This window comes from Diadema antillarum, unplaced genomic scaffold, assembly GCF_040938485.1.
Source record: "Diadema antillarum isolate AM-2024a unplaced genomic scaffold, OU_Dant_1.0 seq00000169_RagTag, whole genome shotgun sequence".
NCBI lineage: Eukaryota > Metazoa > Echinodermata > Echinoidea > Diadematoida > Diadematidae > Diadema > Diadema antillarum.
The window spans coordinates 871,552-897,554 of record NW_027271238.1 but is presented as its reverse complement, the minus strand read 5'-3'; the positions used below and the strand labels follow the sequence as shown (position 1 = coordinate 897,554).

The window sequence follows — 26,003 nt, the reverse complement described above, 5'->3', positions numbered from 1 at the left end:
TACATCGGTAGCTGTTGACAGTGTTGTCTATGGGAGACTATATGGCCAGATTGATACATCGTTACTGCACAAGGCCGATGTAAGTTTATCCCGTATTTGCAGCTTTTGTGTGTGTCCATAGATTGAAAAATCGCTCATTTATCCGTAAGTTTTAGTGATTGCTTACCTTCCAAACGTCGATGGGCATACATGGCCCCAAGTTGACCTTATAAAATTGGGTGTACATGACAGATTTTTTCCCGTGATTCGACTGTACCCGTGTATACGATGCACCCCCGATTTTCCCTGTTTTCCGACGAAAAAATAGTGCGTCGTATACATGGAACTTTACAGTACCATTAAAAGTTCTGTCATTAATTAGTTCAGTCTGCTGATGCAATGCATTACGAGTACACTTAATACACCAAATATTTTTCAGTGGTTTAAGGTTCCCCACTTAATAGCAGTTAATTAATATTTGCCAAATTTGCAACACATGAAATTGTTGCCCATATGTTGCACTAATGCTACATACACCCTCTCCAAGATCAGATTTTTTTACTTTGCTTTCAAAGAATTCAGAGATAAAAATCTCTTTCTTATTCAAAGGATTTCTCAAATCCAGAGTTATAACCACAGGTAAAATTGCCAGACGAGCAATGACCATATCTATAGCAGACAAGACTATCAAAACAAATGCAATTGGTCTGCTGCCCTCTACTGCTAATATTGCTAAATATCCTCCTCACAACATACAGGAAATTCAAAGTTACCTTTGCAATGTGCTCCAACCACCTCCCGAGGGAGACAAATACCAGGAGCATTGGAGGTGTGTCAAAGAATGTCATAGGGCTATCCTCCTCTTTCCTCGCGAGGGCGACAATCACGATGATGACCGAGTAGACGTAAGCAGTGGAGGTGGCCATCATGATCAGGACATCCATGTTTGCTGTCCGATGCTTGAGTGCTTTGTACGCCTGAACGTAGAAGTATCGGCCTCCGAGAAACTGCATTGGTGAGAAGTGTGAATATTCAAATTCATGACAGAAGAATTTCATGAATTTGAATAATTACGTAGTACCCGCTGCATGCTATATTTGAGGTTTCCGAGACACTGCATTGGTGAGAAGTGTGAATACATTGTCAAAAGGTTTAGAGTGACTGCAACCGCTATCATAACAATCTGAGGTCTGAAACAGTTGCTATGCAGATGCCATATAGTAGCATACCGTTGTAGGTAGTGAATAAAGAATGACCTTTGACACTTCAATGGTGTATATGCCAAGGTGAATTTTATCCCGCATTCACACTAGGTCCCACATCACACGGACAGTCAGGAGAGATCTTATCTTTTTACGACTGAACATCAACACTACTATCTGGACTGTCCCTGACCTACGGTGGAAATCATGGTTTGAAGCGAGCCCTGGCATTTGACAACAGAGTTTGCACATGCCCAATGAAGCTTGACACTTTCAATTACGACACGAGGTCACTCTCCATTCCAAATTTTGTCCCAAGACCTGACAACCCTTGCAGGGACGCCAAGAGAAGTCCCAATGAATGCTCACAATAGGGCCACTCACAAAGCCACCACAAGTCGTGATTATTTGGGTCACAATTTGAATCGCAACACACACAAAAAAAGTTTTCTATATGTGTGAACATTATAATAACAAGTATCAGTGAGATTGGCATAGAGAGCCATGCACCACTAAACATGTGATGTTTCTGAAATAGTCATGCTTTTTCCTCAACAGTCATGATTAGTTGCGGTACAAATTGTGTATGAATGCTGTGCAAAATCATACCATTTATTTAATATCCCATAATGCAAGATGTGCAGGACAGTCTGGCCAAAGTCAAGTCAAACTTGGAGACTCCTGCTTGAACAGTTTGGTCTATCAATGTGTGAATGAACCTACAATGGTTTGGAGGGGACAGCCCTGTAACACAGGACCTAGTGTTAGAGAGGTTCAGGCTGGATATACTGTAAAAGAGGAAATTTTCAGTGTTGAAGTTTACGTTTGCCATATGTCCCAGCAGTTGATGCCTCGATTCTGCGGAAATAAAAACACGCGAAACTCGTCTTACCTGGCCGAGCGCGAAAAATTACTCACACGAAAATATTCAGTTTTACAGTAAAATCAGTTGAGAAAGAGGTGCAGCCAAAGAGTGTTGGGAGGGAAGAGCAGCTGGAGGAGCCTACCTGAACCATGGTGGCACAGACAAAGAGGATCAGGTTCTCCAGGGAGAGGCCAGGGATGACGATGATGTGGTTCTTGGAGATCATGAAGTACAGCATCGTTGCCATGGCAGGCACACCGAAGATCAGGGAGATGAGGAAAGATGTTCTCCATCTAAAAATAAAGACATGACATTGTAGATAAGAGGGTAGAAAAAGATATATTTAATCTAAAACCAAAATACCAAAAGTCAGAGAAATGAAACAGAAATGGTTTTGAAAGATTGTGAATTAGCTATGCTGTTTGAAAAGAGGAAAAACTTCAAGTTTAGATGTAAACAAGAGAAATTGGTAGCAAGTGGTCTGACTAATCACCACACGGTGAACCAAATGCAGGGTACTCCAAATACTTTTGGAAAAAGTTTTTTGAAATGAATATATCTTATTCTCTAATGTCAAATTACACGTGAGTGAAAGCTGCTGTACAAAAAAGGATAGTTTAGTTTAGATAATGATAAAGCATTTGTGTTGAAGTTCAAGTCACTCGAAGTAAGAAGGAAAACTGTTTACTTTGAGAGGAATACACATTAAATTGCAAATCAACTACAAATTGGATTTGACAACTGGCATCTACTTTGTATATAATTGCATCTGAAATAAAAAATGAATCTTAGACACATCCTTAATCCACAATCGAATGCGATGATACTTTACTTTTTGATGGCCTTTGCATGTTGTTTGGCCAGGTCTGTTCGGTTCGAGTCGGTGCTGACTTCAGCATCAAATCCGGCATCCTGCATCAAAGGAAGGAAAGTTATGATTTCTGTATCTAGGTTTGTCCATCTGCATTCATGTCGAAGTCCCATATCAGAAATAATCATCGGATTTCAATCAGAAGAGAATGCAGACACCTGTAAATGTGTCTGTCTTGTATAGGTCAGCAACTTACCGAACTTTGTGCCATAACTTGTCCTTGTCAAATAGAATCTACAGGTCAAGGGAAAGGTGGTGGAAGGGGTGGAGGGGCACAATTGGACAAACCATTTTTACCTCTGCCAAGGGAGGAGGTTATGTTTTCATTACTGTTGGTTTGTTTGTTTGTTTGTCCGTGTGCAAAATAACTCAAAAAGTTGACGGATTTGGGTGAAACTTACAGGGAAGATTGAGAATGACACAAGTAACAGATTATTAAATTTTGGAAGTGATCTGGGAATCCTTACGGATTTTATGAAGGATTATCATCATTTTGGCATGTAAGGTCAATGAACTCGGGAGTTCAAGTTGTGTATTTTTTAGGTTTTCATACGTGCACTAAAGTGCGTGCTCCAGTTTCTAGTCCAGGACGAGGAAGCGTGCCGCACAGCTGGCACTGATGATGTAACAAAAAGTTTCTATACTGGGAAATCACGCAATTTTCACCATGCATACGTTGGGTAGAAATCACTGATCTCTACGGAAGAACAAGATCAGTGGTGGAAATGAGCTGCTTGGCGGAGGTCTGTGCTCTCAAAGTGCTTCTCTAGTTATTGAAATGTACCCAATACACTTGGATTGAGATTGTACTAAATCTGATTTCTCATCCTCCTGCTATTTCTTGTTGACTCAGAAATCACAATGCCACTAAAGAGGAAGTACAATTTAAAAAGAACTTAGAAATAATTGCTATTTTCATTCTCCCATCTTAACCAAGTGTATCCATCTTAAACTGAGAAATTGAGAGTAAAGTACCTCTATTGTCTCTATGATGGCCCTCGGTCCGATTTCATCTGGACTGTACCGGAAGACACCTTTGTTGGTCGTCAAGGCAATGGAGGCATCTCTGACTCCCGGCAGAGCTTTGGTCAGACCTTCAATGGTGTTCACACATGATGCACATACCATTCCTGTGATCTGTGGAAAACAAATCGTATTGAAATGATGGTCAATTATTTGTTTCTAAGTATAATTCTGAAGCAGAATGGGACAAAAATGACAAATTAAACTTGGACAGAAGTTTATTCAAAGGAGAGAAAGCACAGAAAATAATGCCTCTGATAGTAATGATGGTGGTGTTAATTCTCAACAGACAGATATATATTGATAAGGATGACACTGATGAAAATCAGATATACTCTTTAATTCAAAGCAAATATTAAGTGCCTGTTACGCATGACTGTCATTACCTATTCAAGCCTCAGTGTTGTCAATCAAGATCACTCTTCAGAAAAATAATGTGTATGTAATGAAAGCTATCAGAATTTTATTGTTCAAATCAACTTATGAGGAACATGGCACATTTCAGCAATCGTCAAGCATGACAAAAGTTTTGTATGACTTTGGCTTGCCAGGGACAATTTTTAATCAGATAGGATATTTGACAATTAAATATACCTGCACTAGATTTTTAATAAATGTTACAGAACTGTTAATCAGAAGTTACATGTATCATTTGTTCACTGTGCCACGCTGGAACTTCTCATGGTGTAATTACTATTTGTTGTGGAACAAGATTTCTGCACTTCACAGACATATATGAGCATCAATTATTAAGTGTTTTAGTAGTAACCATGATAAAAACATCATGGCCATACATACTCGGGGTGGACTCGAACCAACGATCTCTTGATAAGTCGAAAGGCCTGATATCTGCTAGACTACCGAGCTTTTGCCCGTCAGCGAGTGCTGGTTCTTATCCTCTGTAGCAGCGGGTATTGTGTATTTATTTAAATTAATGAATTCTTGAGTCATTGAATTCATTCAGTTGAAGATTGTTGCATGTTTTGGGGTCCTTACAATGACTTGGAGTGTCTTCTCTGACTCAGTCCCCTTCTCCTCCTGCACCTCAGCATCAAAGCCCATATCCTCGATCATCACCTTGATCTCCAGAGGGGTTACCATGGAAACGTCATACTTCACATCAGCCTTCTGAGCAATCAGGGAGACAGTTGCAGCCAGAATGCCTGTAGAAAAGAAAAGTGGAATATTTCCTCCCTGTTATTCTTCAAGTTCATTTTGATACTCCATCCAGTTCCAAATTTTGCATTTATCTTCTTCATATGGTATGCTTTAAGATATAGTTCAGAATACACATCATCTTGGGTCAAGAATGACTTGTGATGTAGGGCTTGACTGAATTGAATTGAATTGAATTGAATTGAATTGAATTGAATTGAATTGAATTGAATTGAATTGAAATGAATTGAAATGAATTAAAATGAATTGAAATGAATTGAAATGAATTGAACTGAATTGAACTGAATTGAACTGAACTGAACTGAACTGAATTGTATTGAATTGAATTGAATTAAAATGAAATGAAATAAAGTGAATTGAAGTGAATTGAATTGAATTGAATTGAACTGAATTGAAATGAAAATGGAATTGAATACTACAAGATCTGCTCAATGCTTCAGTCGACTTTCGAATTGACTGGGCAAATCAACAGACCATTAAAATGCATCTCACATCTGCATTTGCTATTAAACAAATTCTCACAAAGAGGTGATACCGTAACATAAAGAAGACAACTGTATACACAGACATGAAAAGGGCTGTAAAAGAAGAAGGTCAAAGGAAATCAAAATGTCCTGGGCCAAGACAAACTACCATAAGTGTCGTTTTGCCACTTGAGACACCATTAAACGAGGACCCATCAGCCATCAGTCTTTTGTTCTCACAGTGTCAACGCTTTCTCAATGTCCTCCATCCGGTATCAATTGCATTAAAGAAATCAAGTTACTGGAAGAGAGCCAATATCTAAACTGCAACAACATTCTGTCAGTTACAACACTTGGGAGGGTATATTGCATTTCATAATTGGCTTTGAATTGTGCATGAAATGTTAACAGACCATCCATTTGAAACATACAAGTACGAGAAGTGCAGTGATACAACTAAACTCATTTTAAGAATAGATGACTGAAATATTGGGAGGTTGACCAGCTACTTGCAGTCCATGTTAACTATTAGGTGTCACTTGAGGGATCGGGGACAACCCAGGAACACAAAACAGAACAACCTCTTTAATGGCAAAAGCATACAATTGACTGATGTATGACATTTTAGACAGAACTCTAACTGACTTTTTGATCTTATCATGCAACAGAATAATTCATTCACAATGCTAGAATTTTACTCAAGAAATTTGCATGGATGTCCTTCATTTGGTACACTTTTCTTGGGATATAAGAAGACACAGCATTTTGAGTTACATGTAAGAGCAAGTTTTGAAGTAGGGTTTCTACCCATATAGGGGACACAGATTGGGCTCTTGGGGGACCAATACAATGTAGCAATCTGGATGTCCTATGACCATGGTCCACTTGTGAAGAGCCAGCATATACTCACAACTGGGCTGTATTACACAAAACTTTGCAAATCGATCTTAAATCACAGCATCTTTCTATCACTTGCTGGCTGAAAATATGCCATTCAGATTGGTCAATCAAAACAATGATTGATCCTGAGTGGACAACTATGACTGCTTACATGTAGTTTTGTGTAATGTCATTATAAATCATTGATAGTAGCCACGCTAAGGCTGCTTTCACATAGAAGTATTCGGTATTCGGTATTCGCTATTCGCTATTCGAGCACCGAATACACCATCACCCGCACCGTCAACTCACCATCCCATGTAGTGAGGATTTCTTCCTCCCACATCGCAGCAAATCTTATTAACAATTTCTAAACTGCATCAGAATGTCAGTCTACATGCTTATTTTTGCTAAAGGGCAAATCCAGACCAAAACTGTCATTATTTCATAAACGAGAGACGGTATACGCTGCAAGAAAATCGAACAAGCTCGATTCCCACTTTGCTATACTTTTCGCAGCTATTCGTACTTTCGAATAGTGCCCTCTTATGTGAACCGGTGTGAGGAAATCCTATCGTTCGATTCAAGCTATTCGCGTGCCCTCGAAAAATGAGCCCGAATACCCGAATAGTATACTTCTATGTGAACGCAGCCTTACAGCTTTATAAAACAACCTAAAGAAGGAAAAAAAAAGCTGCTAGAAAAGGTTATGCCATACTCCAATGTACTTGTAAACAGGTACGAAATTGACAATCTTCCTGAAACTTTAAACCTACAACATCAAATCCCCAAATGATAGATTCAGAAAAGAACAATGTAGGCACCAGACACCATACCATCCTGTCCGATATCGTCAAAGGAAGATTTCTGTGTTTTCTAGACCAGCCGACCATGGCTGCCCTTAAAAATATGTATGTCTTCATGAGTGTGTTGCTTTTACCTCTCTGTTTGATGAGAGTCTTCTCAATGGTGTTGACACAGGAAGCGCAGGTCATCCCGACCACTCCCAGCATGCAGTGCTGGATGTTGGGTGTGGCACCTGTCTCTTCTCCAACAACTTCCTTCCCCTCTGTCCCTCTTCCTCCTCCTCCCCTCGATTCATTCTCCTCAGATTTCTGATCTCGTACCTCAAGGCAGATGGCCCCATCTGTTACATCCCCGCCGACCCCGGCCTCCCCCTCTGGAGGAATCAGTGCCAAAGCCTCCACGCTATTGTCCCGTTGAGGTCCATCCCGGATGTCACTCCCTCCGCCCCCACCCCTCGGGTTGTGGTAGTTCTGTATGCAGTCTGCGGTGGACTCCGGCAAGCGATTGTCTTGTGTAGAGGGCTCTTCGGCAGAATCTGTTGGCATGGTAACAAAAGTAATAGAGAGTCATTTTGGAAGCCTTTTAATGTCATAGGAAGGAACTAGACCACAGTGGTCAGAACATTATCTCTACGTGTCCATCGCTGACCACAAGACCATGACACCATCTTGGTGAGGCAGCTGACCCATCAGGATAGCCCATTAACCCTATTCTAACTGGGCTATTTCAGACCAAGTTTTTACTGAGGGGGGGTCAATTTGACCCCCCCTTCAGATCTCGGCCGCCGATCGCGCGATCGCCGCGAAATTTTGCCTGAAGATAGAGCTGGATGTCAACTACAAGATTACATGGTCATACAATAGAAAAATATTACCTTTCTATTTTTAATAAATTAATTATGCAAATTTGTGCATGAAATCATATTTTCACCTATAACTCCATTAAAAAGACTGGAGGATTGCTAAATTTTTGTGTCAGAATTCCTCAAGACACATCAAACAATTTTCGTGTAAAAAAATAGCACAATCGAAACCAATTTCTTTTGTTTTTTATTGTTTTGTTAATTTCTTATGTATTTCATTGTTTTTTCGACCTTTTGTTTTCTACTGTTTTTTGCCAAAATTTGTTGCAGGCACTTTTTCAGGCTTATCTACACTAGAATTGATTAATTTCAATGGTTAAAAGTTGAAATAATCTAATTTCTATCAATTTAACCAAAAAACACAATTTGCATTGGATTTGCACACGATTTCATGAATTTGAGCTGTTTTTTGGTTGACATGCATATGCAAAACATTATGTAACTTCAAAACGGTGTACCCGGACGTCACAAATTTGGTCTCAAAATATGCGGGAGACTTCAATGAAAAAAGTCGTGAAACGACGCGGCAAAATCTTTGCGCGTTGCGAAATCGTGGCGCGAAACGTTGAGGGGGGGTCAATTTGACCCCCCCCCCCCCCCCCCCCCAGTTAGAATAGGGTTAACCCATCCTGGAATTGTCCCAAGTGCTGCTACAGTGTATGTGGACAGGAGAAATGAGCAAATAGGATCTATTTCCAGACAAATTCTCAAGTGGCTGGATTGGGATTTAAACTCTAGGCACTGAAATTTGTAGCCTCAAGAACTCTGAAGCAAGTATCACAAGTCAGAAAGGATTTTAGAAAACTTTGTTGTTCTTCAACTACCCAGCAAAAAAAAAAAAAGGAAGAAGAAAAGAGTAACATATATATCACCTCTAGGTCCCTGATGTGTACTGCCATGCAGTCTATGGCAATTCAATATTTCAGGGAGAACAGGTTAAGCAAACTTGTGAGAGTAAGATCATAAATATATCATAATGATGAAAACACCAAACTAAAAGGATATCCTCAAAAAAATATCAATTAAAAGATATGTCCATGTTTTGCCTTGACATCGCTTGCAGAAAATGTTTGTAGTTTGGTCATATTTATAGAGATTAATATAGATGCTTACTTTTAAAACACACTGAATCTAATTTAAAGAAAACATAAATCTGAGTTTAAAGAGTGTTGTAAAACAACAAAGCCAAGAAAAAGTTCTTTCTCAAACAAAAATTTAGCTCAATGTGGACTTCTGAGAGTCAATGCCCTAATGATTACTGCATCAGCACTACTGTACATCACAACAAAACAGTCTACATCACAAGTAATATAACACTTGAACCCAGTGGCAGTGTAACTGCCCAAATATGCTACACGCATGAGCAGGAGAGGTGTAGTGAATGAGATCAATTGACCAACTTCGGCACTTTAAGGCTCCAATGACTGTGGGCACACTTGAACTTTAACCCCAATTTGTCAAACCAGCACTTTTCAGTGCCAGCATTTGCGAGCTGTACACTTGGAAAAAAAAAAAAGTGGCGTTGAAAGGAACCTTAAAAAATCATGAAATCAAGATAGAAGTGGGACTACAGTATAGATTCTATAGGATTTCAAGGATATTAAAGGTACAACATGCGTACAATTATAGTGTACTTATCTTGTTTGCAAATGACTTGAATTCCTTCAAATCAGTTTTCAAACTATAAAAAGTAATGACATTGGCAATCCCCTCCATGTTTAAACCTTTCTGTGCAAGGGACTTTGGACTGTGCATGTGTACATTGCTATGGGGCTTCCTCTACCAATCGGCACTCTAAGTACAGAATGAGTCAGTAGATTTTGATGAATCAATAAAATTGGACTAAAAAATACTCCATAAATGGTAGATTTTTAAATTGTCCCGTTTTCAGGAAGTGGTGACCTCCATTACAGTCACCTGTCATCAAATCTATTGATCATGCCACAGCCTTGGTGGACTTCCACATTTCAACAGTTCAAAAGAAGAAAAAAACAACAACATATTTTTACTCATTCTTTAATATTTTCCTCGCTACTTTTTTTTTTTCATGCCAGGTCACAAGCTGAGGTCATGAATCCAATATGTCTGAGCATGATAGCTGTACTTAATTGACATTGATACCGATGATGTTGTAATGATTTCACTGTTTCTCTCCAAGGATGTTGAGATTAAAACTGCCTAGTAATTACCACAAATGCTCCAGATACAGATAAATGCCCTCATTCACTGAAGGATAAGCCAACAACTGACAGTTGTTGCTCAATGCATTCCATAATTTTATAAAGCCCCTGCTGAGTTCTTATAGTCACAAGAATGTGTGTTTAAAGGAGATGTACCTGTGATTTATGGTGGCATTGATGGACTAAGAAGTAAAGTGTTAAGTAGAGTACAAATAATAACAAGAAGTTGTGGATAACCCAAGAAAGATTGACTTGTTCTTCAAAAAATTCAGCACATATCAGACAATCGGGTATGTATGCATTCTAAGCATGGAAGTGGTTTGCACGTAACACTGCTGTAAGGGAAAAATTATTCGAGATATCTTTCCTTGGGGTCGGGTATTTGTTTATTTGATAAATAAAGTATGAATTGACTCGTTGTAAAATCAACTTCTTCTGCCTTTCACCAAATCTATGGAAAGACTTTCTCTCCCTGTTAAAAAAATGACATTTGTCAGACACAGTCAAAACTTCCATAGGTATATGGCTGCTACAAGTTCATGCCTTGCAGAACAAAATCTGTGGATCATCCTACATGTGTAAAGACATTTGAATTTGGGAACTGTTTCTCAGAATTTCAAGTTTTTGTCTGAGCGGGGATTTAGAGGGCAGTGCTAGGGAGACAAAGTCAAAGGAAAGAAAACAAACATCCATGCGAGCAACCGTCCACGACAAGGAAATGTGACATGCCCAGATGGCAACAACATCACCGTAACCATGGCGACATAGAAAGCTGCAACACAACACTGCTCTTCTCTTCTTAGAAAAGGGAGTGGAAGCTGATACTACTCATATGTCAATCCAATATCTTGGCTATCCCATTTGTGTATTGTTGGCACTCTAGACAATCTATATGTGGACCCATCTTGCTCTGCACTTTGTAGAATTTTAACAGAAGCCTGATTAGAAAGAGCCATGTGACCATTCACTTAAAAGTTTTCTATATTGGTGATTTAACCCCATGCTTACTGTACCCAGTGTCCCATATGTATTGAATATGGGAGTTAGCGTACATGGGGGACAGGGGGACAAATAGTTACCCCTCCAAGCCTCACGATGTAGACCTACCAAGTCTCATGCCTGGCGTGAGACTTTAACACTCCCAAGCAACCATTTTCTCATGCCTCCCAGAAAGACAACATTAAGTAAAAATGCAGCATGTAGATCAATAATAAACATTGGATTTATATGGTGGCTATACAAGATACCTACATGGCTGTGTCCAAAGAGGTCTCTAAAAATTCTGCCTATCTACTAAATAATGTCAGTCATACATCCTACACTCATTAACCCTTTACCAAAATTTGGATAATGCTCAAAATGATGTTCGGAATACTATACCATCTTCCATAGCGAATAGAGGAGAATCATGCAAGTGAAACTGTATCATACATGTAAGTTTGTGCCAAATTGCACAATTTCAAATTCTGACATGAAAAAGCTTAAAAATGGGGGGGGGGGGGGGGGGGGTATCTGACCCAACCACACACATCCTCCCCCACCCCCCACCCCCCACCCCCTTCATTTTCTTCCCAAAATTTCAGTTTCTCACTCCCAGCCAGTTGGGAAACTTGCAATCTCAGACAATAAATGATCTCAAAATATCATTAACAATGCATACATGTACACACAGGCCACCATAAAGTATTGCATGGTCATGCCAAAATGCTTTTGATTATATCTCTTCTTGTTGCTGTTGTTGCTGCTATCTTTGTTTTGACAACAGGATTTCATTGTATTCACAGTCTATGGAAATAGCTTGTGTATCTTGCGGCCACCGATTGCAGGAGGGAAGGAAGGATGCCAGGGCTGCAATGACTTCCAGCAAAACAAGGCTAACAATCCTAATAGTGATATAGGGCCAATTTTCCTCTCTCTTTCCTCTTTTATGCTGGGCACGACTTTTAGCTCGCTTCTGAAGCAAGCTAACTTTAGCTCAGGCCAAGTCGTTTTATACGTCCATTCTCGACCACCCAAGGTTACGTGTGAGACCAGACCTATCGCCCCCCCCCCCCCCCCCCCCAGCCTGCTTTCCTTCCAACGAGCGCGAAAATTCAGTGACAGTTTTCATGCTTACTTATGAGTATGAATTCAGTTCCGTCGTTATACGGTATGTTACTCGCGAAATTCAACCAGTCATCGGTATCATGTATAGTGTATACGTACTGAGCTGGTCTATTTTTTTTCCTCATGATTTACTGTAAAACGAGGAATTTTCGCATGCATTTTAATTTCGCGAGCGCCGAGATTCGCGAAATTAAAATGCACGCGAAAGTTCTTGTCTACACTATATGCATTGAATGCCAGTGGCAGTTCGCGAAAATTTCATGCGGCAAAAAAGGCCGTCGGCTCCAATTCACGAAAAATTCATGCCGCAAAAAAGGCCGTCGGCTCCAATTCACAAAAAATTCATGCCGTGAATATATCATGTTTTACAGTAATCATGTCTTTTGCTAGTTCATAGAGTTCATTGCATTGAGAGTTTTACCGAACAGGGAACACACCAATGCACTGTGTAATACACAGCGTGCCGGTGGCAACAGTGAACAGCAGTAAATATACATATTGGCAACCTGGAAGCATCGTACATGCTTTCCGGTCACGGGTCAGTGAATTTAGCCGTGGCTACACTCGCGAACCTTTTATACTGAAGTTAGCTCGGACCTGAAGCTGACCTGATCCAACCCCCTAGAGCGGACTAACTACTTTAGCTCGGACTAACTACTTTTCGACCTTCTATACTGAGAGTTAGCTCACTTCAGGTCCGCACCTGAAGCGAGCAGCAAATGAATTCAGCAAATGAATTGGAAGAAATCTGATAATGCATACATTGTACAACTCTCAGCTACAAAGGGTTCATCATCTGACAACATAATGAGGGTCAGACTCTGCATTGACATGGAATGCATGAAAAATAAATGGTTGTATATAGCATGTACATAGATGGGAGTGGTTTTCATAAAGAAAACGAGGTAGTAACGCAGAAAAGCTAGACTTGAACCAGAGATACAATGCAAGATGATATCAAATCCCACTTTATTCTTGACTGCAGCAAATTTTAGGGACATTATATCATTTGAGGTCTGACAATGAGAGCAGAACTGTATCAATATGATGAGAACCTATGAAACGTCTGCTCTATTAAGACATACTTTCGTAATAGGCTCACGATACATGTGAAACGTGACCTGATATTCTCTATGCTACAGCATATAATGGATGCCTTTAGAGCATCATATACTGCCATGGTAACTCTTTGTATGTAAAACTATAAGAAGGAAAATCAAATCCAAACCAATGGTAATCTATCTACTGTTATATCTAACATGGATTTGGTTAAGCAATTTTAAAAAGAATCTGTATCAAATTTCTGTGTGAGGTGTTGAAAGGAGTCAAGCAGCTTTATCATTTTTTTCTCTCTTTTTTTTTCCAATATGCTGTGACATTCTACACTACATGTACAATGTAGCTTTCAATATCAGTAAAAGACGAAACATTCCTACTGAGCAAGCATACATACTATGTGTGTGTATGTAATAAGAGAATGCTCATGTCTTGGCTTGATGCTGACACTGTGACCCAAGAGTAAATAAAATATTGCCAAATTTATGACCTAACATTGACATACAGTAATATTGAGGAAACTTGATATTGTGCTTTCCACCAACGCTATCTTCATAATGAGGCAAGGAATACTGGCTCCAATTCCAGTTGTACAGGTTCAATATCATCCATACAATGATATGAATTGTGGGAGACATACATATGGGCCGTGACGCGAGAAAAGGGCCCTTAGGGCATTATATACCGAAAATGAGTTTTCACCTCCATAGTGAAGAAGATATTCTGACGTATTTGGATATGCAAACCTTTGTCTGAAATTCCACTCCTAATTGCCCCAATTACGACATTCAAAACAGCATGTTTTTCCAAATCCTATCACTTTTTGATGCGTCAATGTATATGTGCGCATAGTTAGCTAGTTGATCTTTTTTGCGCGTATTGCTTTGTTAGACTTCCGCGCCGTTTTCGGGCGTTTGTGCGCAGCGGAGCTAAGGGCCCTTTTCTCGCGTCACGGCCCATATGTAGGGACATCAACATGGTCCAAAGTCTGAAGGAATCACGACGTTGTTATCATTTTTGTGTTTAATTGCTTTGTCATAAAAAAATGATAATTCTTCCTGAGGTGGTACGGGCAAACACTTCCAAACAACTCATAGGCAGTATGAAAAGCTTGGGACTTTTCCACTGCAAGTTTCCACATTGTATCAACCAAATTCTTCTTGTTTTGGATTATTGGTTGTTGTTGTTTTTTTCTCACAAGGGTGCTCAGTGAGTGACAGAAAAACTGAACTCCACACAGCTGTTCAGCAGCTGCATTAGTGTCTTTCTGCCTCTAAACTGACAGAATTGCAGTCACTTACAGTCATTGACACAGTCATGTACTGCGTGAAGTATAGTGATTCCATGAGACTTTTTCTACTCTTTTTGGGATCGCAGTTACGCTAATGCATGATATATTTCTACAAGGTGGTTGTCTGGGAATTCATTTTCAACAATTTCACTGTATTAACAAGAGCCACTAATTAGCTTAATGGGAGATGTGATATTCTAAGAGAGGTACTAACTGTTTGATATCCGAATGATAAAAAGGTGTTTGATGATAGATCCAGAAATGCTAAGCCTTTCTTCTTCTTCTTCCATAGAAATCACTTAAAGGGAAGTTCCATACCAGTTTTTAAGTACCGTAAAACGAGGAATGTTCCCGTGCATTTTAATTTCACGAATTTCACAAATTTTCGCGAGTGCCAAGATTCGCGAAATCAAAATGCACGCAAAATTTCTTGTCTAGACTACATGCATTGAATAACAGTGGCAGTTCGCGAAAATTTCATGCCACAAAAAAGGTTGTCAGCTCCAATTCCAGAAAATTTGTGCAGTGAATATATCATCTTTTACAGTAAGTCTGATTAAAAGCAGCTATTTGTTACAGTGGAAATTTAATTAAAATCAGTTTTACAGTAAAGAAAATATGAAATGTCAAAAAATTTGCCAATCTTTGCCTAACAGCACTGTAAAACAAGAAAGTTTCACATGCACTAAACTTTTTGGAATTTTGTGAGGAGCCAAGACTCATAAAAGCACTGTGCACACAGAAATGTTTGTCTACACCATGTGAATGCCGGTGGCGATTTATGAAAGTTTCAAGCTGCGAAAAAGACAGTTGGCTCCACTTTGCGTAAGTTTCACATGGCGAATGTTTTTGGTTTTACTGTGAAACATTTAAGTAAATGTCAAAGAGGCAGTTCAATTGAAACAGATATCATTAAAAATGCCAGTAAGCATGGTTATCACGGGTGGCCCCACTCATAACTACCTTCAGATCAAAGCTGTCTCAAGGAGCTGATTTTTACTTCACTTGGTTAGTATTTCTCTTCAGTTTTTATATACTGGTATGAGATGTCACATTACGATGATATCAAATATATTCAAGTTCAGTATGACATTTCCCAAGGTAATTTTTGTCATTTCTGTTGCTGTTGTTTTTGTATGGGTGTGAATATTTGTTTGCTTTTGTATACAGCAGTAGGGTTGTTTCTTTTTTTCTTTGCACTTTTTGGTTCATTTCTAAAAATTGTGGGAAGTATGAACTTCCTTTCTTTTGCTGTGCCCAATGAGATTTCATGAACTGAAAAGTCACTGAGGAATTTATGCATTGTTTTGTTTCCCATTGCCACGACAATCTCCATAACCACAACACCTCCAGTTAAAGGTCAGTACTGAATTCCCCTCGGTCATTTTTGTCATTTTTTTTTGATGAATGTGAATGTTTGTTTGCTCTTGTACATAGCAGTGATTTTTTTTTTTTTCTTTGCACTTTTTTGGTTTATCTTTAGAAATTTTGGGAAGTAGGCCTACGAACTTCCTTTCTTTTGCTGTGTCCATTAGGATTTCATGAACTGAACATTCACGCAGGAATTTATGCTTTGTTTTGTTTCGTATTGCTACGACAATCTCCATAACCACAACACTTCCATTTAAAGTTAAGTATGGAATTCCCCAAGGTTATCGTTGGCATTTTTTATTTTTGGATGAATGTGAATGTTTGTTTTCTCTTGTTTGTATAGTAATGCATTGTTATATTTTCCACTGCCACAACAATCTCCATAACCACAACACTTCTATTTGGGTTTGTTTTGTCATGAAGTGAACATTTACTGAGCAATGTAATGCATGGCTTTGTTTCCACTGTCATGAAAATCTCCAAACCACAACACTTCCTGTTTTGTTTTGTGTTTTTGAAGATGCCATCTTACATTATCTGGGCATTTCAGCTCCCTGATCAAATATTCGTGTCATCTTCTGCTGTCACTGAAATGATTTTAGGTGGGTTTTGTTTTCCTATTTTGATTTCTGACAAGAAATGAAACAGAATATATTATCACACCAAGCAAGGATACAGTCACATTTCTGATTCACTAAGACCCCATTTACACATGAGCCGGCTTTATCGAGTCAGCCTCACGCCGGCGTCAAGCCGCCTCCAAAAAAATTCGAAAGTGTGTTTACACATAGCAGAAAGGTCCGCTGGACACCACCTTGAAGTCGGCTTGACTACCCCCCGTTTACATATACGGCGGCTTGGTCAGTCTGCGTGATGACACTTTTTCACGAGTCTGACGAGGTGGGATTATACGAAGTAAAAAAAAAAAAATGTATATAAAACCTTACAAGTACAGTTACACAAGCGCAAAAAAAAGAAAGATACAGAACGACTGAATAAGTAGAAAACTCATCGATGCAGTCCAGGACGGCAGGACTCCAGTGAAGCGAAATTAATCTCAAAACAAAAGCACTTATTTGATTATTTGTACGAGAAGTTGGTCATTCAAAGTTCAGATTTCCGACGCGCGCGAGGTAACAAAATTATGAATAACGTTATCCGCACTATTGCACAAGCCCACGTGACTTTCGACTCTCGAAAACCGCCGTCAGTCCATTTGTGTGTTCACACTTACGTTCGAGTCGGCGTGAAGCCGGCCTCACGCCGGCGTCAGTCATATGTGTAAATGGGGTCTAAGTTTCACTTATAATTGATTCTCTTGATAGTAAAATTTGCATTTGATTACAGAAACATGGTACAAACTAAAGATCAATATTAGGTATGAAATATGATAGTGCATGCTTTGTGGGATTTCTAACTTGGTTACTCCTAAAATCATATCGAAAAGGCCCGAATGTCTGAACCTAAAATCAGAGAGGAAACTAAAATCAGAGAGCAAAGAAATAAGTATAGTACTGTATCAGCACAAATTGGCATTGAACTTGTTTGAATGGGATTGAGCAGGACATATTAGATCACTGTCAGACTGAAATTCAGCAAACCAATTACACCGCATTCTTTGCACACAAGTGGATCCCAATCAGTCCAGACTTTGCTCTCCCCTAGACAAACAAAAGAGATATGGATATATTAAACTGACGTGTATATAGGAACGGGACACACTATAAACTGGAGACGAGTATTATGGAATTAAGAAATGCATGTACAAGACAGTATAGCTCATTCCACAAGGGTTGGCGCAATATATCCATGTACCTGTTATTTGGATTTCTAAAAATGAATCCATAGACATATTTGAATAAGAGTATTTGATATATCAATTTGAAGATTTTGTAATCGCATATTAGGCTTCACAGAACCCAATGCGCAGTTAGTTTCTTTACACTTGCATGCGCTATACAGAGTAAACCAGCATAATAAATTTTGACACATGGGTACCCCCATTGTGGAATACTTATAAATACAAAATACAAATTAAAGGGATATATTCCACAGATTGACTTACTCAGATAATGGTATCCGTGGGGATGTTTCCGTATAACTCCAGGCATGATGCAAACTACTAAGGCACTCACACTAACACCATAGGCACATATATGCACTCACTAAGATGAAGTTAACTTGTGAAGAGTTGATTGGACATGATTGTCAGTTAGTAAAATAAATCCCCTTTGGCCACTAATAGATCCATTCAAGTAGGAGAAAGTGAGAATGGGGACAGCATTAATCAATAGCACTACTGCGACAGCTGGCGAGGTAGGCAAGCTTGGGTTCTCCCTCCCCTGGGTCACTGGCGCTGGAAACTCAGTATGTGTTCGACTCCAGGCTGAAGTCTACGCCACTTGTTGGATGCAAAGCTTTGGTCCAAATCCATGGCTGGGAATTCCATCCAAACACTCTACACCCTGCTGATCACCACTGGTGAGGAATGTACATGACTTGATACATTCTTGCCTCAGCTCCTATGAATGACTAAAAATCACAACGATTTTCTTCTCCCAGCTCTCTGAGACTGCCGACACTCAAGCATCATAATGAGTTGATGGGAAACAGCTAGTGGCTTCATATGTCGACAAGCACCGGTCGTCAAAAATTCCCAGGAAACGCCAACACAAAGCCAGCCAGTCACATGCGCCCATCAACGAGAACAGCTTTGGTCTCCCTCCACCACTAGCACTACACTTGCCTGGTCCCAGTCAACAACCACCGCAGTTCCTGTACCAGTACTCAGAGGGATCGAGCAGCCGAGGGGGCAGCCGGCAAACTGTTGAATGGTGCTCACACGGCGCTCACACCATGAAACGGGGACACCATTGTTGACACTCTCAAATCCCCAGGATTTCTTCACAGCACACAATGGTGCTCACTTAAAAGAAAACGAAGGCTATGCTTTACAATGTGGGGGGGGGGGGTGCTAATTGCCTTGCCTAGTCTCTGCAACTAGGCACAGGTTGTTGACATCTGTCTAATGAAACTATAGAGCATGATTGTTTTCTCAGTCCACTGTCTACAGGCATCAAAAGAAATGGACAGAACTATCAGACCTCCTAGCAAAAAGTGATCTCAAGTACAATGTACTCTAATAAGTTCAATGCTCAAACACAGTTCTCTTTGTACAGTTTTCTTAGATGAGTCATAGTTATCTTCAGTACATTTTATCATAATCAGTTATTACTAACTTGGCAGAAAAAATTAAGTCAGGTTTGTGGCTATGCATCATGTAACTGGTAATCTTCATTCATATCTTAGGCCCATCCATATCACATGAATTAACTTTACCCTCAGTTAGTCCCAGGATCAAATATTAACTAACTGATATGTTTGATTCCATCTGCGGATATATGACTTTGAATTAAGTCATGTAGTACATATCAAAAAAATAAAGAAGCACACTCAACACACAAGACTCAAAGAAGGTGATATCATCTTTGGTGTATCAAAACAATTCCTTCGACTGGTTGCCTGCACAGCCAGTAAAAAAAAAAAATAATAATCATAATCATAAAAAATAAAAAGTGGGTCTTCAAACTAGACTAAGCTTTGAGAACTGAACACAATGTGTCTTGGCAGGCTATTAAGAAGAACAGGAAGCTCAATGGTTTCCTATCCAACTCTTTGTTCTCATTCCACGAAAAATTAGCTCTGACATTAGGTGCAAGGTCTTAGGCAAAGCTGATTAAAATTATCTTGTATTAACAGGTCTTAACCCTATTCTAACTGGGAGGGTCAAATTGATCCCCCCTCGACATTTCGCGCCATGATTTCGCAACGCGTAAAGCTTTTGCTGCGTCGTATCATGACTTTTTTCATTGAAGTCTCCCACATATTTTGAGACCAAATTTGCGACATCCGCGTACACCGTTCTGAAGTTACGTAATGTTTTGCATACGCATGTCGACCTGAAAACAGCTCAAATTCATGATATCGTGTGCAAATCCAATGCAAATTGTGTTTTTGTTTTTTTTGTTCAATTGATATAAATTAGATTATTTCAACTTTTAACCATAGAAATTAATCAATTATAATGTAGATAAGCTTGAAAAAAGTGCCTGCAACAAATTTTAGCAAAAAATATAGATAACAAAAGGTCAAAAAACAATAAAATACATAAGACATTAACAAAACAATAAAAAACAAAAGAAATTGATTTTGATTGTGCTATATTTTTTACAAGAAAATTGTTTGATGTGTCTTGATGTGCAATGGCATGCTATAAAGTTGCACAGGTAAAGAAAGGGTCAATAGCTGTTCTCATGGAATAGGCGAGGTGATTAATGCTAAAAGGTTGAAAGTTGACATTTAATATACAAGCATAGCAATGTGACATATCGTTGCAAATGTATGTTTTGTACCATCCAACATTTTAACACAAAAATTGAAATATAACAAATGGTGCCTTAACTCTATATGCATTATTTCTCTTTTAATATGTATATAGGACTAGCTCAAATACAGTGTACCTGTAATCAATACTAGACATCTAGAGTTTTCACATGAACATTGCAGCAGCCCCCTCTGCTCCTCTCATAGAGAGGCTTATTAATAAAAATAAGAATAGAGTTTATCGTGAAATGTATTCAACACGTTTCTTTTAAATGCCTTAAATCAAATTTGAAATGCCTGAAATAATGATCTGATCACGAATTGTATTATTTTTGTCCATCCTTGGCAATAGCTACTGAGCAAGTCATGATTTGATTTTGATAGTATCATCTGCTGAGAACCAGGTCCATTGTAAAGCATATTCGTTTTGGGTTCTCAAATGACAAACAATTTCATAATTGCATTTCATAACTAGAAAAGCACTCTGAGAGCGCAGACCTCCGCCAAGCAGCTATACTTTCCACCGATGATCTTGCTCTTCCCAAAGAGATTTTTCTCCTCTCCACCACTGGGGTAAAGCTCTTTGGGCTCTTCCATAGAGATCAGTGACTTCCACACCCATAGGTATACATGCTGAAAAATCGCCCGATTTCCCAATATGGAAGCCTTTGTTACGCCATAAACCCTTAGCTGCGTGACGCGCCTCGCCCAGCTGCAGAAACTGGAGCACGCACTTTAGTGCACGTTTGAAAACCTCAAAAATGCGCAGCTTGAACTCCCAAGTTCATTGACCCTACCTGTCAAAACATCAAAAATATTCATAAATTCCCCAAAAATTCTCGGATCACTACCAAAATTTAATCGTTTGTTACTTGTGTCATTCTCAACCTTTCCTGTAAGTTTCATCCAAATCTGTTAACTACTTTTTTGGGTTATTTTGCACAAGGACAAACAAACAAACAAACCAACGGTAACGAAAATATAACCTCCTCCCTTGGCAGAGGTAATAATGTGGCGCCATGAGCACCGAGAGGTGGACCTGTGCGCTATACAAGTAGCCACTATTATTGCTATTATTAATTCTTATGAGGCAAAATGATAGTCTGATGGAAGAAATGCATGAAGGGATGATTTCTGCACAATCACATTTTAATGTGTTGACGAAACTTCTAGAGCCAAGTCAAGCTAATCAAAGCTAATCAAACCTGTTTAAGAGACTACCTGTCTACAGAGGTCACCTGTCAACATCTATGATGGTCCAACCCCTCCCCCCCCCCCCCCTCCCCTCCCCTGGATCATTATACTGGTAAAAATATGTGTCAGTTTGTTTACTTTCAAAGAAAAAATTATGACTAAATACGATGGCCATGATCAATGAATTAAAGTAAAGTAAGCAAGTAAGTAAATAAGAAAGCATTGTGGGAAAGTCACCTTGCAGAGTCTGAGAATGGTTACCCTAATTCACAGTCTAATCTATGCATATCCACTAGTGTGGAGTGGCACAAAAGTTAGCATTTTCACAGGAAGGCTATTTCAGATAAAGCACATGGAATTCATTACTATCACAAATGAGAATACCACAGAGAAAAGCTGCTCCTCAAAAACACTTCATAAATGATAATAATAATAATCATCATCATCATGATAATAATAATAATAATAATAATAATAATAATAATAATAATAATAATAATAATAATAATGATAACAAGGAAAAGTAGAAATTACGCGGTGCGTAACATATGTCCCCGCCGGAAGTAGCATTTTGTAACAAAATGTGCAATATAGGTAAAAAATCAAGGTCAAAGGTCAAAGAAGTCAAAGGTCAAAATTCTGTGTAGAAGTTTTGAAGCCCTCACCTAGTGCCATCACATAAAGCAAATGGAATCGAAATTGGGTTAGAAATGGCGAAGGAGTATTATTTTGTAGCCAATGTACAATATAGGTCAAAAATCAAGGTCAAAGGTCAAAGAAGACAAAGGTCAAAATTCTGTGTAGAAGTTTTGAAGCCCTCACCTAGTGCTATCACATAAAGCAAACGGAATCGAAATCGGGTTAGAAATGGCGCAGGAGTAGCATTCTGTAGCAAAATGCACAATATAGGTCAAAAATCAAGGTCAAAGGTCAAAGAAGTCAAAGGTCAAAATTCTGTGTAGAAGTTTTGAAGCCCTCAACTAGTGCCATCATATAAAGCAAACGGAATCGAAATCGGGTTAAAAATGGCGAAGGAGTAGCATTTCGTAGCAAAATGTACAATATAGGTCAAAAATCAAGGTCAAAGGTCAAAGAAGTCAAAGGTCAAAATTCTGTGTAGAAGTTTTGAAGCCCTCACCTAGTGCCATCACATAAAGCAAACGGAATCGAAATCGGGTTAGAAATGGCGAAGGAGTAGCATTTTGTAGCAAAATGTACAATATAGGTCAAAGGTCAAGGTCAAAGGTCACAACTGAAATTCTGTGTAGAAGTTTCAAAGCTCCCATGTAGTGCTATCATATAAAGCAAACAGAATCAAAATTGGCTCATAAATGACAGAGAAGTAGCAAATTGAAGATTTTGATCACACACGGACGCACACACGGACACACGGACACACGGACACACGGACGGACGGACGGACAGACGGACGGACACACGGACACACACACGTACGGAGCCCGTTTCATAGTCCCCTGCTCGAACTCGTTCGGCGGGGACAATAATAATGATATTCATGGAAATCTCCAGATATGTATATGCTCCAGTTGTTTCCATGTGAAGATGAGGGATTGGCTTCAATACTTCACAAAGGGATCTTTGGGACCTACTGTGATAGCAAATACTGCCCTCTTGTGTCATAAGATTGCCAAGTAGTACTTACCTCCAAATAATATTACAAGACATGACTCATCCATAATGCATGCACAGATCATCATACATGATACTGCAACTCCTTGCTAGCAGTGATATGGAAATAATACATTTTGAAGGTCGAATAATACCTTTTACAAGGAGAATATAACATGCAGATATGTTTTGGTAAAATTTACAATTACACAAAATAAGAACCACAGACTTTGAGATCAAGATAAAAGGAACACTACCTTGGCATTAGGAAATATAGAAAAAAAAATCAATAAGTTAAAAAATGACAAAATTTGGGAATAAAGCATAAGTCACTGTATGACAATATCTTTTTTTCATTTCAAAATCATAGAATAGCTTAACCCATTAGTAACTGAACCGCCCGCGACTGCCTGTCCACTTTTTTTTTAAAATACAGTTTTATGCTTTACTGTTTTTATTGTTTTCATAGAGAATATACACAATTTGAAAGAGGTCAAAGGTCTACAAAAAGTATGTCAGAACTATTTCTGCGTCAAACAAGTCTCTTGGTAAAGTCTTGATAAGCTTCCAAATGAACAAAACTTGTAATAGACAAAAATAAACATGCAGTGATCTACTGTATTTTGCATAATTTAGAAAGTTGTAGAAATGAGAGTAATATTGCTGTACTTTCCAGGGAACAATAGGACATTATGTATAGAATCTACAGTTGATAAAGGGTTAAAAAAAACACACACTTTCCACCCAGATATCCCAACTCAGCTTGCATTGCTCACAGGCAAAATAAGCTTTCATTCAATTGGTGTTTGTGCCCTTGTAATCACGAACACACTGTCAAAGTTACATTTTTGTTACTAACACTGAGAAGCAGACTAATAAGTAAAGCACAAAACTCATTACAAATTCAAATCCCATGAATAGTGACGATAAATAAAGTAAACTGTGAAGCATGCAGATATGAGATTTACTGTTCAAGACAGGCATTTGACAATTCCAATTTCGTGTAAGATTCACTCTTTTCTTGGGGGAGGGGGCTATGGAATAGAATAAAATTACAGGGCTTTGTGTGTGTGTGTCCAATGTGTGTCAATCTTGCAAATCAAATGCAGATTTGTAGGATGTCAACTTTCATACACCTTTGGTACATGTAATTGCCAGAAAAGAGAAGTGAAATGGTTTAATTTCCTTGTTAAACTAAAAAAGTAAACAAATTCAGTAATGAAATAAACAGCAAAACATGTAAACAGTGAAGGTTTTGTATTACCTCACTGGCAGCTAGCCTTGACATTTTTGGCATTACATGGACTTTAATTCCAATCAAATTTCCTCTCAGCATGCAGACAAAGCTACAAATAGATTTGATTAGTTATTGCTCAATTTCATATCACAAAAGCCTACGTCTATATGCTGTAAACAAACATCAAATAGGCCCAAATCAGTTTTGCTGCCAAAAAGTACAGCAAAATCACAAATTACCTTGTGCATGAAACTTTTGTAAAGTGAGGCGCCAAGATTCACAAAATGAAAATGGACGCATGAGTTCTTGTCTAAACTGTACGCATTGAATGGCAATTTGCGAAAATTCCATACCGCGAAAATGGCCGTCAGCTCTAATTAGCAAAAATTTCCTGCCTCAAATATTTCAGGTTTTTACAGTTCATGCTACTGCAACTGCAAATTCCAAATATAATGTAGCCTTCCTGACGATAAAAATGTGAAGAGACTTCTTTATAGGAAAAATCTTGAAATTAAAAATAAAAGTAAAACATGTATCTAGAGAGTACTGAAAGTGAAGAGAAATCTGATACTACATTTCATGCAAGGACAGTAAGATGCACTTTACGAGGTGATCACAATCATAGCCTTTGCCTAGATGGCAAATGCATATTCAGGTCACGTGAGCATGCATTAAATTTTGTATGACATGAACGAGAAATAGCAGAAGCGCAAAACATTTAGTAACTCATAGATGTGCTTGATTGCATGCTCTTTGCATAAATCAGTGGCAGGTTTCATGTTATACACCAGTGTCAAATTTGTCCCCTCTCATTTTTAAGCAGATTTTAAGCCAGCTGTAAATGCGCACTATACACTTTGTGAAAGTCACACTAGCTTTCCAGGCTGCATTGGATGACATAGTGCTCACTCGATACAGTGCTGGCATGAGATGAATCCTTTAAATTATCGTAGATGGTAAACTTGCCTTGTGAATCAAAGAATGTGCTGTGATACACTTACACACATTTGCACTACATCAACATAGAGCACTCACAACTGTGTATCATTTGTGTACTACAGTACTGTAAATATACAACATGAAAATGAATTTACCAACACCATATGTAACTAACAAAGAACATCTAAAGCTACAGGTTAAAATATCGACCACCATTCTACTAAATACCACACACAACACAGAGAGAAACACAGAATGCAACTACATGTTTCACAAACCATGCGTCAAACACCTACTGTATAAGCTCTTATTTTCGCGAGGGTTTTATTTTCGGAAAATTTCGCGAATCACGTTTGGATCGCGAATTTAACAACATGTGAAAATGTCACCATGCATTAAGGTATTACAGTGCGCTCGTAAATACCTCTGTACAGTCAATCGCGAAAACAACATCTCGCGAAAATGTCCGCGACCACCTCATTCGCGAAA

The 26,003-nt window shown here is 38.8% G+C and overlaps 1 protein-coding gene across 1 annotated transcript in view; it reads right to left on the bottom strand.

Moving 5' to 3' along the window:
- LOC139728182 (copper-transporting ATPase 2-like) overlaps positions 1-26,003 on the bottom strand; it is a 52,109-nt gene that overhangs the window by 22,862 nt on the left and 3,244 nt on the right. The window contains exons 3-9 of the mRNA XM_071639144.1: positions 18,879-19,034; positions 7,400-7,637; positions 4,937-5,103; positions 3,893-4,054; positions 2,879-2,958; positions 2,189-2,339; positions 753-986 (exon numbers count right to left, since the gene is read on the bottom strand). Of these exons, the coding sequence (XP_071495245.1) occupies positions 753-986; positions 2,189-2,339; positions 2,879-2,958; positions 3,893-4,054; positions 4,937-5,103; positions 7,400-7,637; positions 18,879-19,034 (1,188 nt within the window). The remainder of the gene's footprint in view (positions 1-752; positions 987-2,188; positions 2,340-2,878; positions 2,959-3,892; positions 4,055-4,936; positions 5,104-7,399; positions 7,638-18,878; positions 19,035-26,003) is intronic.